This window comes from Oncorhynchus mykiss, chromosome 4 (genome assembly GCF_057628025.1).
Source record: "Oncorhynchus mykiss isolate SJ-2025 chromosome 4, ASM5762802v1, whole genome shotgun sequence".
NCBI lineage: Eukaryota > Metazoa > Chordata > Actinopteri > Salmoniformes > Salmonidae > Oncorhynchus > Oncorhynchus mykiss.
Window position 1 is genome coordinate 61,169,362 of NC_143025.1, and position 13,580 is coordinate 61,182,941.

Below are 13,580 nucleotides of genomic sequence, written 5' to 3' on the forward strand. Positions count from 1 at the left end.
CTGTTTCCAAAGTAGAACGCATTACAAGGAGTTATAGTACGATTTCATACCGCACCTATTATTCTAAACAGTTCGCCAAGTTGACTAACAATTACAACTTGCTTTTTCCACTATTACAATGTGCTTTTCCCTCTATTTACAGCACTACACACCTGCATTCCTGTCGATCCGATGATGTCGAAGGCTCCAATCATGCTGAAGACGAACTGCACCACTTTCCGGAAACTGTCTTCTCCAATACTCCACGAGCCGTCAATAAGGAACACCACATCTGCCTTGGCACCTTTGCACACTGAGGCAAAAGAAAAAGAACTCAGTGAACTGCTCTTAAAAGATTCCATGGCAGGCACCAGATTCTGGGCTGCCCGGAACACCAGGCCCGATAACAGAGAAAGGCATGATAATGAGAGTCGGCAACCTCAAAAATAAAAATAAAGTCTGCATGAATCTCACAAACAAAATCATTGAGAGAAAGAAATTACATAATGAAGCTATACATGGCAATTATTGGTTTAATTGATCACACTTTCCTGAAGAAAATGTTAAAAAAAACTAGGAACATTTGGTTACTATAAAGGCTTCGAGATAATGTCTGCCTGATGTGATAGAGCACTTTATTTTTGTATCTCTCGCAATCCCCTTCTTCCAAGTCAGAATCCATAAACAAGTTTTACACCAAACCTTATCAAACAAACAGCTTCTTTGGACTTTCTCAACACCTAGGTCAGTCATTAGTCAATGGGTGAGTTCCCATTGAAAACCCTGGAGGTTCTGTGTGGAGCATGTGGCGGCCATTACTTTAACACTGGCACCACTCTGATCCAGAGGAAATATCTCTGCAGGTCTCTGCTTCTGCCAAATAGTGAGATTTTGATGGCATTGCATGTTTTCTGAACCTGGCTTTTTATGACTCGCAACTAATCGCACTAAAACACACTCAAATGCAAATGTCGATGACTTTGCAGTTGACACCTTGTTTGGGCTCCAAGGAAGGCTTCAAATGTTCTATATAGCATTGGTGAATGTGGTGCCGTTTGGTGCTTTGGCAATATGGAGGTGATGGATACTGTATGTCGTAGTCATCATAGCGCCATTGGTTCTTACCTGCCCATGCAGGAGGAATGGTAGGTGGTGGTGGAGGAGTGGGGGGTGGCGTTGGGGCTTCAGTAGGTTTGACCACTTTGAGAAAGAGACAACAAAGTGTCAGTGAACATCAACAAAGAGATGACAAATTCGGATAGCACATCGGCACCACTTGTGTAAAAAGCTGAAGACTACTGAGGTAACTGCACTGACTGTAAGTCACTCTGGATAAGAGTGTGTGCTAAATGACTCAAATGTAAATACTCACATGTTCTCTCTTTGGCGCTGACTCCAGGGCCCTCGAGGTTAGGGGTCTGAACGAACACGGTGGCACTATAAAGAGCGTCAGGGGAGAGCCCCTTGAAGCAGTACTGGCTCTGAGCTGCAGTGATGGTGATCTCCTGCTGACCTTTACTGGAGGCTACACACAGATAAAACAAGGAGAAATATGAGACATGTTGACACATGTTGAGAAGAGAAACATGTTGACATGTGTTGACTGCCGAGGCCGCCGCCTGAAACGTTGCTCCTCGTAAAAATCACGGGTCTTCTCCGAGTACGAAAAGCAGAGTTAATGCCATTCAGCTGGGGCTATGACAGTGCTGCGGTAAGGCAAATAGATGTAATATCGGTGTTGTCACGCTACACATGTAATTCAATATGAATTGTTTTGGGGAAAATGGAGAACGTTTTCCAAAATGTGGTATTTTTTGTCAAATGAACCATGAGACCAAGACAATGGCCTTATAAGGGCAAATATCCCCTCAATCACTTCTCCTGGGCTGACCCCTTGCTGCTCAAGGTAGAAGACCAAGATTATTGCACAGAGATGTATGCTATGATCCTCATTCCTCAACCACATTCCACTTCAGTAACAAACACTTGGCATTCCAATACTGACTTGGAAGCACAGTCTGTCTGGGAAGCATCTTTAAAAAGGTTGCTAGCTTTTCAAACCTTGGGGACTGTTTACTTTCGGTGAGTGTTCTCTATTCTCTACCACAGTTGTCTTTCTGACACAAGCAAAGCCTGCTTAAGTTTGGAAATATGTCACGGGTAGTGATTACCATGTTCATATTTAAATCCTTGAGATACTGCGTCTTGTTTTTAACAGTTTATACCTATACTGGAAAAAAAATTAATTGGGAAACAAAATAATGATTGTTGTTATACCTAATAGTCTACCGCGTATTACGCACGGCATAATTAATATTATTATTTTTTACGATTTAATATGTATAATAATTGGTCTAACCTATTGGATCCTCCAAAATGAAACAAACTCTAGTAGGTCGAAGGAATTGTCCGTAGAGTTCCGAGGAGGATTGTGTCGAGGCACAGTTCTGGGGAAGGGTACCAAAAATGTCAGCATCATTAAAGGTCTCCAAGAACACAGTGGCCTCCATCAGTGGCAGGGACTGGGAGACTAGTCAGGATCGAGGGAAGGATGAACGGAGCAAAGTGCAGAGAGATCCTTGATGAAAACCTTCTCCAGAGCGCGCAGGACCTCAGACTGGGGCGATATTTTCACCATCCAACAGCACAACGACCCTAAGCACACAGCCAAGACAACGCAGGAGCGGCTTCGGGACAAGTCTCTGAATGTCCTTGAGCGGCCCAGCCAGAGCCCGGAATGGAACCCGATCTAACATCTCTGGAGAGACTTGAAAATAGACGTGCAGCGACGCTCCCCATCCAACCTGACAGAGCTTGAGGGGATCTGCAGAGAAGAATGGGAGAAACTCCCCAAATACTGGTGTGCCAAGCTTGTAGCGTCATACCCAAGAAGACTCGAGGCTGTAATCGCTGCCAAAGGTGCTTCCACAAAGTACAGGGTAAGTAAAGGGTCTGAATACTTATGTAAAAGGCTGTAGCTTAACAAAATGAGGAAAAATTCAATGGGTCTGAATACTTTCCAAACGCACTGTATGTGGAAATAGCACTTTTCTATGTTTTGTAGTCAAAAAGATAGAGGAAGATAAATGTTTCCAATGACATCATCAACCAATTACTAGACAATTAGTAGGCAATGCCTCCTCATCATTGGTAAAAGCACATGATGGACACTGATTATGTCATTGGAAACATTTATCCTCTATCTTTCTTTCAACAAAACACAGAAATGTGACATTTTTACATATGTTGATGTTGGGATGGTGCTGGAGATGATGAATTTGAAGTTAAACATGTAAAACAGTTTAAGCACATTTCTCTGCTGTAAAACCGGAGTAGCCTATCAGAATGATTGAAAAAGGGACACCGGGAAAGCGCAGCCGCCAATTCGTTATTTGAGTGCAAACGGATGAGAATGGCCCATTCTAAATCAAAACAAATGCAGCACATTAATAAAGACAAGATTACATTGAGAATAGTCTGATGAGTTGGAATATTTGCACTTGATGAGGGAACAGCTAGTGCAACAGAGCGCAAGCTTTTTGTTTGTGACTTTTTACAAATCCCCAATGTAGTTGCATAGAGCAGCCCATATATGTTTGGATTTATAAGACATTCTGAAGTTTTGTGTCATTCACAACTAAAGTTGCCAAATAACTCTAAATCTAGCACTGTAGGACCCGTTTCAAATGGTCACTTTCACGCTCAACATAGCTCATATGCGCACTCGCTCGGGAATGGTAAAAGTTTACTATAAAATCATGTAATAAAAAATAATGGCACAGAATTTATGAGCATATCTTGTCTATTAAATGAACTAGCCTACAGCCTATGCTCCCATTGGCATGGCACCTAGCCAGATAACATACAGTAGGGCCAACTCATATTCTGCTCTTCTGAAATACATTTTCTCCATATCATAATGTTTCTTTAGACCTGCCTGAAAGAATTAATGGACGGTGATGGTGGATTTATTAAGACTTTGGAAAAAGTAGATGTTCCAAATCAGCAGCTTGTATGCGCAGAGGCATGGAGATGCTAAACATGTTTACGTTAATTAACGGTCAATTACCATGAGAACAGCAGTTATTTGCATGACAGTCCCCATCTGACAAAATGTCATGACAGTCGCCATCTGACACAATGTCATGACAGTCACAACCCTAGGTCTACATGTGAACATGGATTCAAAGGCCGACAGTAATAAAAAGGATGTCAACTTTTCAGACAGAGACAACTAACACTTGGTGGTCGGATGCTTTCGGAGCACGCCACATTGATGCATTCTCCTTCAAGAGATAAACACAGGGGCGGGCTGAGGATAAACAGTCGTGTGAATGTCTAGACCCAATCTCAACAGCCAGCACCGTACCATTCCAATGTTCTGGACACAGAGGAGGGTGTGGCTCTGATCAGTGGGGATCTATAGCATCTCTGACTAGTGACTGACTAACACCAACTACAGCATGTGTTGATGCTCCTTCTGAAGTCTCCTTTATGGCTTCAGACATTAGAAGAAGCATAAACTCACTTATAATGGAGCAATTCTTCAGGGTAGAAAAAGAGTCTCTCGTGTAGCCAAGCTTAAAAGGTGCGATCTGAAATGAACGTTTGGCTGAGACTTACGGTCCAGAGGGTTGAGCTTGATCCTGTAGGAGGTGGCAGCCCTGTGAGGACTCCACTTGACACAGAACTTGTCGAAGCCAACGTTGTAGGTCTCGAGGTTGGTGACGTTCAGGTAGACTGGAGCAGAACACAAGAAGACATTTCTCAGACTGACTTCAAGACCCGAGTCCCAAATTTGCACCCTATTCCCTACATAGTGCACTACTACAGACCAGGGCACATAGGCCTCCGGTCAAAAGTAATCCACTATATAGGGAGCCATTTGGGGATGGTTGACATTGATGCTTCAGAAAGATGATATTTGTAGATCAGATACATACGTGTTGTTCCTTGTCCTTCGAGGGCCCCGCTCATGCCAGCATCATACTGGGCAAACACTTTGACATCGTAGGTGGTGCCAGGAAGGAGGTTCTGGAGGGTGTATGAAGTCACGTCACCCACAAACACGTCCAAGCTCTTACTCTGATCTTCTTCTGCAGGCAAAAACAACACAACGGCTACATTAATAACAGCTACACTACAACACCATCTCTACCTTAATAACAGCAACAGTACAACACAATCTCTACATTAATAACAGCTACACTACAACACAATCTCTACTTTAATAACAGCTACACCACAACACAATCTCAACTTTACTCATGAGGATAAGGAGAAGAGCAGACCAATCTAAACCTGAAATCATCTCATTTGAAATGTAAAGATGGCCCTTAGTTTCATGCAAATGATTCTGGGTCCTTACTTAGTCATTGCTGTCAAACACGGTATGACAAAACGTGACATTGTGAAGTGCTGTAACTTTTATTTCCCAAGCGTGTTATGGGTCCCTGCTCATGATTGCATGCACAGAGTCGGACGTCATCTCACCCGCAGGCGTGTAGACCAGCTTGTATCCGAGCACCGGAGACGGCGAAGGGTCCCAGGCAACACGGAAGCGGGTGTACCACTCATCCGAAACGCGCAGGTTCCTGGGCTCCAGCAGGCCAACTGTAACCAAGGCAGAGCAGAAACATGTCAACATTCAATCAGTCACAGCAATTACCCTCAACAGCAAGTAGGGCCATGACACCATTTCCAGTCTTGCTAGCCCTCAGTGCAGTAAGGCACCACATTACCATAGCACACAGCCCGGCCTGCTCCTAGACTACTGCTGTTTTTCCTCCTCCTGTGTTTATGAAGACTATTATGAGTAATACATGTGTTTAGATTGGATAGATTTTTCCATGGTCTTGCTGAGGGAGCTGGGCAGTGGATGGGTGGGTAGTCGGGTGCGGCGTAAGCTCCTCATTGGAGCGAGGCCCATCCAAACTGCCTAGCTGGCACAGTGGTGCCTCGGTCCAAGCCAAGACATAAAGTTTCTATTGTTTGTGTAACTCGGGACTAATGTTCGCCAGTCGTTGAGCTTTCCCAGTTGCTCTACTGTGAATTCCCCAATCCTCCGAACTCTTCAAACTGAAACATGTTGGAATCGGTTGGCTATTTTGTATGGCTCTTTAAAGTATTTTCCACTCCTGTGCACAGGTCTCACTCCCAGCTCATCAGGCTTGGAAATGATGTACAACTAGCTAGACCATTTGGTGTTCGGTATACCAGACTGAACACTTCCTGACCACTTTTCTATCCGCCTTACCTGTGCGTCCGGGCCCGTTCAGCGATCCCCCTGCTCCATCAGCATAGATGGCTTCCACAGTGATGTTGTAGGGAGTGTCAGGAAGCAGGTTCTGCAGGATGGCATTGTTTCTGTTGCCAGGGACAACGGTCTGTAAGGAAAAACACCAGAAAGAACTGTCAGTTCGTTCCAAAAACATCTTCTCAACACACTTGACATAGTCCTTTCAGCTCCTAGCGGAGCACAGCGCCTCAACACACAAAGGAATGTAATTGCTAATGGAAGCTATGTGTCGCTGCTAGCCTAGCTCCTACGTCACTGCAGCATAGAGAAAACGGAGGTAACCAGGAGGCTAATAATGAAAGTTTCCTGTCCTCTTAAAAAAAAAAAAACATTGGACGGTTTAGCTCAAGTGACCTTTCATTTCAAATTCAGCATGCTAAAAGACTCCTTACATTTTTCTCTAGTTAAGCAGAGTTTGTTAACACAATAGTTACCTTGCTAGGTAGGGAGCAATGATGCAGCACAGCTGTGCTATCCTTAACTGGTGCTCATGTTTAAGTCATTAATAATAGACTGTAAGGTAACGTAATGTTTCCAGTGATAATGTTGATCTTAACGAGCATTTAATTCATCTTACTAATCAGCAATTAACTATTGCGAGTGATATGCCTTTGTATGCCTTCAGTGCTTTGGCAGTGGTAACATTATCACGTTGAACAGAAGGGTTAATGCTAGTGTATGGGATGTGTATTTGATTTGCCACTCAGCTACATATAAAACGAGACATGTTTAGGCCATAAACTCAACTCATCCCTCGAGTCAAACTCTTAAGTCCTGTGCTACATGAACATTTGTTGAGAATGACTTTGAACTCACAAACTCAGTGATGGGGTCTCCTGTGGTGGGGGCGTAGGCTATCTTGTACTGCTGCACGGTTCCCTCAGCGTGGTCCCAGCCGATGGTCAGAGTGTTGGTGGTGGCATCGAACACCCGCAGGTTCCGAGGTCCAGCACGGGGCACTGCAACAACACTGGGTTACACTCACACACATGCACCTAGCAACCACCGCTACACCGTGTGTTTGTTGTATATAGCTACGTGTATGTGTGTGCGGACGTGCTTGAATGTAGACTACAGTATAAGCAAGTATGCCTGGAAGCGTGAGTAACACGATCATGAGCCGGTAGTATCAATGTAAACAAAAGTCGCATGAGTCAGTAGTACCAATGTATACAACAAAGTCAGATTGATTGGATTCAAGTCTCACATGTTTTGCCGTCTCCCTTCACCGGTGGTCCCTCCCCGTCGGCGTACAGAGCCAGGACGCTGACCGAGTACGGTGTGTCGGGAATGAGCGAATCCAAGAACGCGTTGTTGATGTTCCCCGGGACCAAGACCTTTGGCGAGGTCACAGGACATAGATCACAATGATGGCTTACAAGAGAGGAATCTTGGTGTCTTGTCCCAAATGGCCCCCTGTTCCCTATTTAGAGCCCTACTTTTGACCAGGGCCCGTAGATGCACCCTCAAATGAGCTTCTTCAACCATACTACTCTGGCACTAGACACGGACATAATGAGCTCACTGTGAATCCCTGCTAGTGTTTCCTTGGAAGGAGCCTAGTGCAAAGGCTATCGGGAAGTACTAACAACGCCCTGAAGAGGTTTAAAAATATAAACAAATGCATTCATTTTGCTTAAAAGTGACTGATAAACAGTTAGTGTTATGGAGGCAAATGAAGACGACGCAACCAACAGCAATAGACCAGCGCTCTGTCATTGAACAGGCCTCAACGTGTATCTCACCCCTGTTTCTAACAACAGTGGAGCCTAGACTCATCATATCAGCAGGGTAATCACTATCACGACGCAGCCCATTATCCATTAGCATGTCCGAGGGAATGCCATTACATCATGCTAAACACAGCTGCTCTTTAAAGTGGCCTACCCTCGTCTACAGCTTATCAGGGGATTCAGCAGAACATCTCTGTATATAACACAGTATATGTCCTCCAATTCTTCAAATGTAAGAATTTGCAGATCTCTCCCGTATGTGCACATCCACATTTTCCAAACTCCTAGTGATACAGTAAAAGCTGTTTGTTGGGCAATTAGCTCCATCTTTCTCCTGTAATCCAAGATATGTACATCGGTGCATGAAACCAATCCTGATATTCAGATAATTAAAAGCCAAATAGTCTGGATTTCCGCATTAATGAACACTAACCTCATTACAAAGGGAATACCATCTGTGTCGGCTTCTAAACAGACTTCCTACAACACTCTCCCAGAGGCTTTTTGATATCGTTGCTAAACGTGGAGCCCAGCAACCATTTTCTACTATTTCATTGCTTACGTTCCCTTTCCTTCTGAGTGGTCTGAGCAGAGAGGGAGAGTGAACGGGAGCGTGAACAATCTTCCCACCACACCACATTGGAGCGAGATAGCTAGTGTGTCCCAAATGGCACCCTATTCCCTCTATAGGGCACTACCTAGGGAATAGGGTGCTATTTGAGATGCATCCATTGAACTTACCGTCTCTGCAGGTCTTTCTCCGGACAGAGGTGTGTAGATGACACGGTACTGCTGCACCTGGCCGGAGGCAGGCGCCCAGCGCACGTTCAGGCTGTTGGTGGTAGGGTTGTACACCTGGACGTTCTTAGGAGGGGTGCGTGGAACTGGGGGTCACAGAGGGTCATAGAAAATCAAAAGGGGAGAGGGCAACTGCTAGATTGACTTCCCCTAACAAGTTTAGCTATCTTAACAACCCAAACCAACAACAACTTTGATTTGACTCTCTAGGAATTAAGTAAAGATACCACAAGAAAATGTTAGAATTATTTGACTGCTAAGTTTCAAATAGGACGTAGCTTAGTAAAAAAAATAAAAATAAAAATGCTGAGGGGTGCAAACTCTCCAGTCTCCAAGTGATTTTATAGTGTCTATGTAGACAGCACATAGAGAGAAGCAACACAGTTTGGGTTTATGAAAAAAAACCTCTTAACTTCCCGTTTTAAACTAAAACAGATGTTCATATTCCTCTGGCATTCCGCACTTTAGCCCAATAAAGCTAGATGTAGTAGGTAGACAGACCCAGCCACCTTATTGAGAAGCAAAGTAGAACCTATTTGTCCAACAGTGAGCTTCATTCTATACTGAACACGTGTACAAGTGCACATGCATATGGTGTCTTTAGGAAGATTACTCTGTCAAACATCTCTTCACATTTGGCCGAGGATCAGAGCACATCAGATGTGAATCCATGATCATAAATCTGTGTCCGTCTCAAGACTTGAAACTGACAAGGACATAGCGAGATCAAATAAAATGCTTGACTTCCATTGGACGTCTTCATATTAGCCTTGCACAAACGGAGCCTCTGGAACCTCCCGTGGAACCATCACGCACCATCAGCTCTGTAATACTGATATGCTCCGCTGGTATCACAGCTTTCCAATTAACTTCTCTGGGATGGATTTCTGCTGACTCAGCATGGCAAGCCGTTTGAGCAGAAACAAAACCGATGCACACAACCTGGTGCAAAAACTGCACAGACACAGGCAGGGCAACCCAACTAGCAAGTATTATTTTTATGGTGAGATAAGCTACCCCTAAGTTGACCTGAATAACAATGTTTCCCTATGAGGGAAAATTCTGGAAAAACCAAACAGGCTTCAGATAAAAGATGCTACTGAATCAAAATAACTGAATAAAGCACATCTTTGTCCCAATAAGAACAACATGGATTACTTGAGGTCACTCAGTTGATAACTTACGTGTCTTTCCAGTCTCAGACTGGCGCAGGCCCTCTCCCTCGGGGTAGACGGGGACCACTGTGATGGTGTAGGGCGTGTCTGAGAGAAGGTTCCTCAGGACGGTAGAGGTGGTGCCACCAGACACTTGCTCCTGTTCACAGAGAGGTGTTTGAGATGCATTATCAATGTTTATACCATTGATTGGTTGAATGGTGCAGCATCCGTATTAGGAAGTAAACAAATTCCTAATATGGATGCCGTACTCGACTCAATTCTGATTGGTCAAGAGATACCCTGTACAGTATCAGATGTTAAGGCACAGACAGTTGGTGGTCTTACCATGTCCTCGGCTCCGCCAGAGGCAGGGACGTAGAAGAGACGGTACTGGCGCACGTTGCCCTCCGCTGGCTCCCAGCGCACCTTCAAGGAGCTAGTAGTCGGGTCTATGACCTGCAGGTTCTTCACCCCACCCAATGCCTCTGACAAGTCACCAAACAACGAGTTGAGCATCAAATCACTTTTGGGATTTTGCTGCACATTTGTCTTTTTCTCACTGTATTGTACCTGTATTGTGTAGTTTGTTCAGTCATGACTTACTTGTCTTTCCATTTTCAGAAGTTCTCTTCCCTTCAATATCGCCATACATAGGCACCAATGTCACTTTGTACTCTGTGTCTGGCACAAGGTTCCTGAGAACGGTGTTGGTTGACATCCCAGAAACTGTGGTCTGAAAAAAGAGTTATCGGATTAGAACGTAAAGTAAAACCACACTACTAAAGACATAGCATACTCAATTATTCACCGTAGATGTTTCTAGTGCACAAGTTAGTGAGTGTGCAGATATCGCTTTGATGCACTATGAAAGGAAGTGTTGACTTTGTACCGTGAGTTCAGGCCCTCCTGCTAGCGGGGCGTAGATGACAGTGTACTGGCGCACATCCCCCTCAGCTGGCTCCCAGCGTACCCTCAAGGAGTTGGTGGTGGGGTCAGTCACCTGCAGGTTCTTCACTCCACCCAGAGGCTCTGAAGAAGAAATAACACATCAACATCCCTGTAAGTAAATGGCGCCAAGATGCTCAAGCTGTTACTGAGTCTGATATGGAAGCATATACAGTGGGGTCTGAAATGATTAATACCCTTGATAAAGATGAGCAAAAATGACAGTGTAAAATAAATCATTTAAACACTGAGCTATGCTCCAAAGACATTGGGAAACTATATTATATACTATACTATACACAAATGTGGAAGTCGGAATTCGTGACACCTCTGTTTTCAATACCTTTCAATACCTCACCTTGCGAGGATAATGGGACTGAGCCTTTTTCTAAATGTTTTTCTAGTTGGACAACATATTAGACCATTCCTCCATAGAGAATCCTTCCAGATCCTTGATATCCTTCATCTGCGCTTATGGACTGCTCTCTTCAATTCAAACCACAGGTTTTCAATGGGTTTCAGTGGTTTTCAATGAGTTTCAAAAGATTGAGATGGCCATTGCAAAATATTGATGTTGTTACCAATTAACCATTTCTTTGTGTTTGAGGTAATGTTCTTGCTGGAAGATTCACTTGCCGCCAAGTTTCAGCTTCCTGGCAGAGAACCACGTGTTTGGCTAAAATATCCTGGTACTGGATAAAGTTCATGATACTGTTGTTGAGCAAGGGCCCAAGGACCAGTGGAAGCAAAATAGCCCCATAACATCCAAGATCTACCACCATATATCTAACCCTAACCCTAACCCCCCTAACCCTAACCCAAACCCACCACTGGTGTGCATTGCCAAATACCTCTATTTTCATGCCCTTGTTAAGGTCAACAGCATCTTGAACTTTACCCATTACCAGAATATTTGAGCCAAAAACCTGGTTGCCTCTGCCAAGAAGTTGAAACTTCCAGCAAGACAATAACCCCAAGCTCACATCAAAATCCACAAACAAATGGTTTTGCAATGGCCATCTCAGTCTCCAGACTGAAAACCTGTGGTTTGAATTGAAGAGGGCAGTCTATAACCGCAGATGAAGGATCTGGAAGGGTTCTGTATGGAGGAATGGTCTAAGATCCCTCCCAATGTGTTTTCCAAAAAAAACATTTGAGTAAAAGTTGCCGTTATCCTCGCAAGCTGAAGCATTTATAGGTATTAAAAACAGGGGTGGCAATCATTTTAAATTCTAACTTTTTGAGAGAAATAAATATTACTTGTTAAGCAAAATCTCTTTCTCTGAGCAATCGTATTAGTAAAAAAATATGTCATTTTTAAATATGTATTTTTGCTCATCTTTTCATGTGTCAATCATTTTTAGATAGTTGACAGTTACATTATTCACTAGTGTTATAGTATGGGGTTTCTGAGTAAAAGAAAGTATTGAAATGTCTTCACTCACTTGTTTTTCCCATCTCAGACTGCATTATGCCGTCCACGTCTGGGTAGACTGGGACAACAGAGACGTTGTACTGGGTATCGGACTCCAGATTACGCAGGATAAGGTTGTTGGTGCCTCCAGAGACTTGCTCCTGTTCAGGGCAAGTGCAGATCAATGTTAGTACTGTATAACAATTCCATAATCTACTTATAGTGTAAACATGGCTAAGTTGACCGTAAAATGGCTAGAGAGATGAATAGGAGACGTGCCATTTGCTCCTTCCCATCTGGCTGGGCCACGTAGAAGACCTTGTAGTTGCGCACGTTACCGACAGCCGGGTCCCAGCGAACAGACAAACTGTTGATGGTGGGGTCGATGACCTTCATGTTCTTCACTCCACCCAAAGGATCTGAGGCAAAAGAGACAATGTTATAGCATCACACTTACTGTACAAGCTGAACAAGTAGCAGACATTTTGAAAATTATCTGTTGCTTAGATGGCCTTTGAATAATTTCACCCCATTCAGTTCAACTCACTTGTCTTTCCATTCTGAGACCTAGAGAGACCCTCCATCTCATGGTAAACAGGCACAACTGTCACAGTGTATTCCGTGTCTGGATTCAGTTCCTTCAGAACAGTGGTGGTCGTTGTTCCAGACACCTGGTCCTGTTCAAGAAAGAAGAAGGGAGAATATCAGTCAGAAACGGGGCTTACTTACACCTGAGCCATGTTGACTAGCTATAGGGGAATACACCATAGGCTTATGACACTTTAAATGGAAGGATGGGCTGATTGTAATGGATTTCACCCTCCACCAGTCTCCAATGGAATACACAATTTTTTGTGCGTTAGTAGGGGTGTTGTGTTGGTGAGGTGATCCGGACGTACCACTTCCTGCTCCCCGCCTGCAGTTGGGATGTAGACGATGATGTACTCGCGCACGTTCCCCTCAGCTGCGTCCCAGCGCACGTTCAGGGTGCTGGTGGTGGGCTCAATGACCTGCAGGTTCTTCACGAAGCCCAGGGGCTCTGAGCACCAAGAGGAAACAGGGCAGCTTAGCCATCACGTCCATTTGAAAACAATGATACACCTGTTGCACAGCTGTGTTTTACTACTACTATATGCCTATTGATTATATGTCTGCAGATGAGCTAATACACATTATGAACTGGGTGGTTGGAGCCCTGAATGCTGATTGGCTGAAAGCCGTGGGATTTCAGACCGTATACCACAGGTATGACAAAA

At 44.2% G+C, this 13,580-nt stretch overlaps 1 protein-coding gene across 10 annotated transcripts in view; it reads right to left on the reverse strand.

The window, feature by feature from the left end:
- LOC110522086 (collagen alpha-1(XII) chain) overlaps positions 1 to 13,580 on the reverse strand; it is a 90,141-nt gene that overhangs the window by 21,167 nt on the left and 55,394 nt on the right. For all 10 annotated transcript variants that reach the window (XM_090232433.1, XM_090232432.1, XM_090232431.1 and 7 more), the window contains 18 exons: positions 13,224 to 13,363; positions 12,872 to 13,001; positions 12,604 to 12,743; positions 12,356 to 12,485; positions 10,855 to 10,994; positions 10,569 to 10,698; positions 10,311 to 10,450; positions 9,993 to 10,122; positions 8,752 to 8,894; positions 7,485 to 7,614; positions 7,094 to 7,236; positions 6,236 to 6,365; positions 5,473 to 5,592; positions 4,923 to 5,075; positions 4,603 to 4,719; positions 1,352 to 1,504; positions 1,105 to 1,179; positions 153 to 292 (listed from right to left, as the gene is read on the reverse strand). In XM_090232433.1, coding sequence (XP_090088559.1) covers positions 153 to 292; positions 1,105 to 1,179; positions 1,352 to 1,504; positions 4,603 to 4,719; positions 4,923 to 5,075; positions 5,473 to 5,592; positions 6,236 to 6,365; positions 7,094 to 7,236; positions 7,485 to 7,614; positions 8,752 to 8,894; positions 9,993 to 10,122; positions 10,311 to 10,450; positions 10,569 to 10,698; positions 10,855 to 10,994; positions 12,356 to 12,485; positions 12,604 to 12,743; positions 12,872 to 13,001; positions 13,224 to 13,363 — 2,384 coding nt within the window. The remainder of the gene's footprint in view (positions 1 to 152; positions 293 to 1,104; positions 1,180 to 1,351; positions 1,505 to 4,602; positions 4,720 to 4,922; positions 5,076 to 5,472; positions 5,593 to 6,235; positions 6,366 to 7,093; positions 7,237 to 7,484; positions 7,615 to 8,751; positions 8,895 to 9,992; positions 10,123 to 10,310; positions 10,451 to 10,568; positions 10,699 to 10,854; positions 10,995 to 12,355; positions 12,486 to 12,603; positions 12,744 to 12,871; positions 13,002 to 13,223; positions 13,364 to 13,580) is intronic.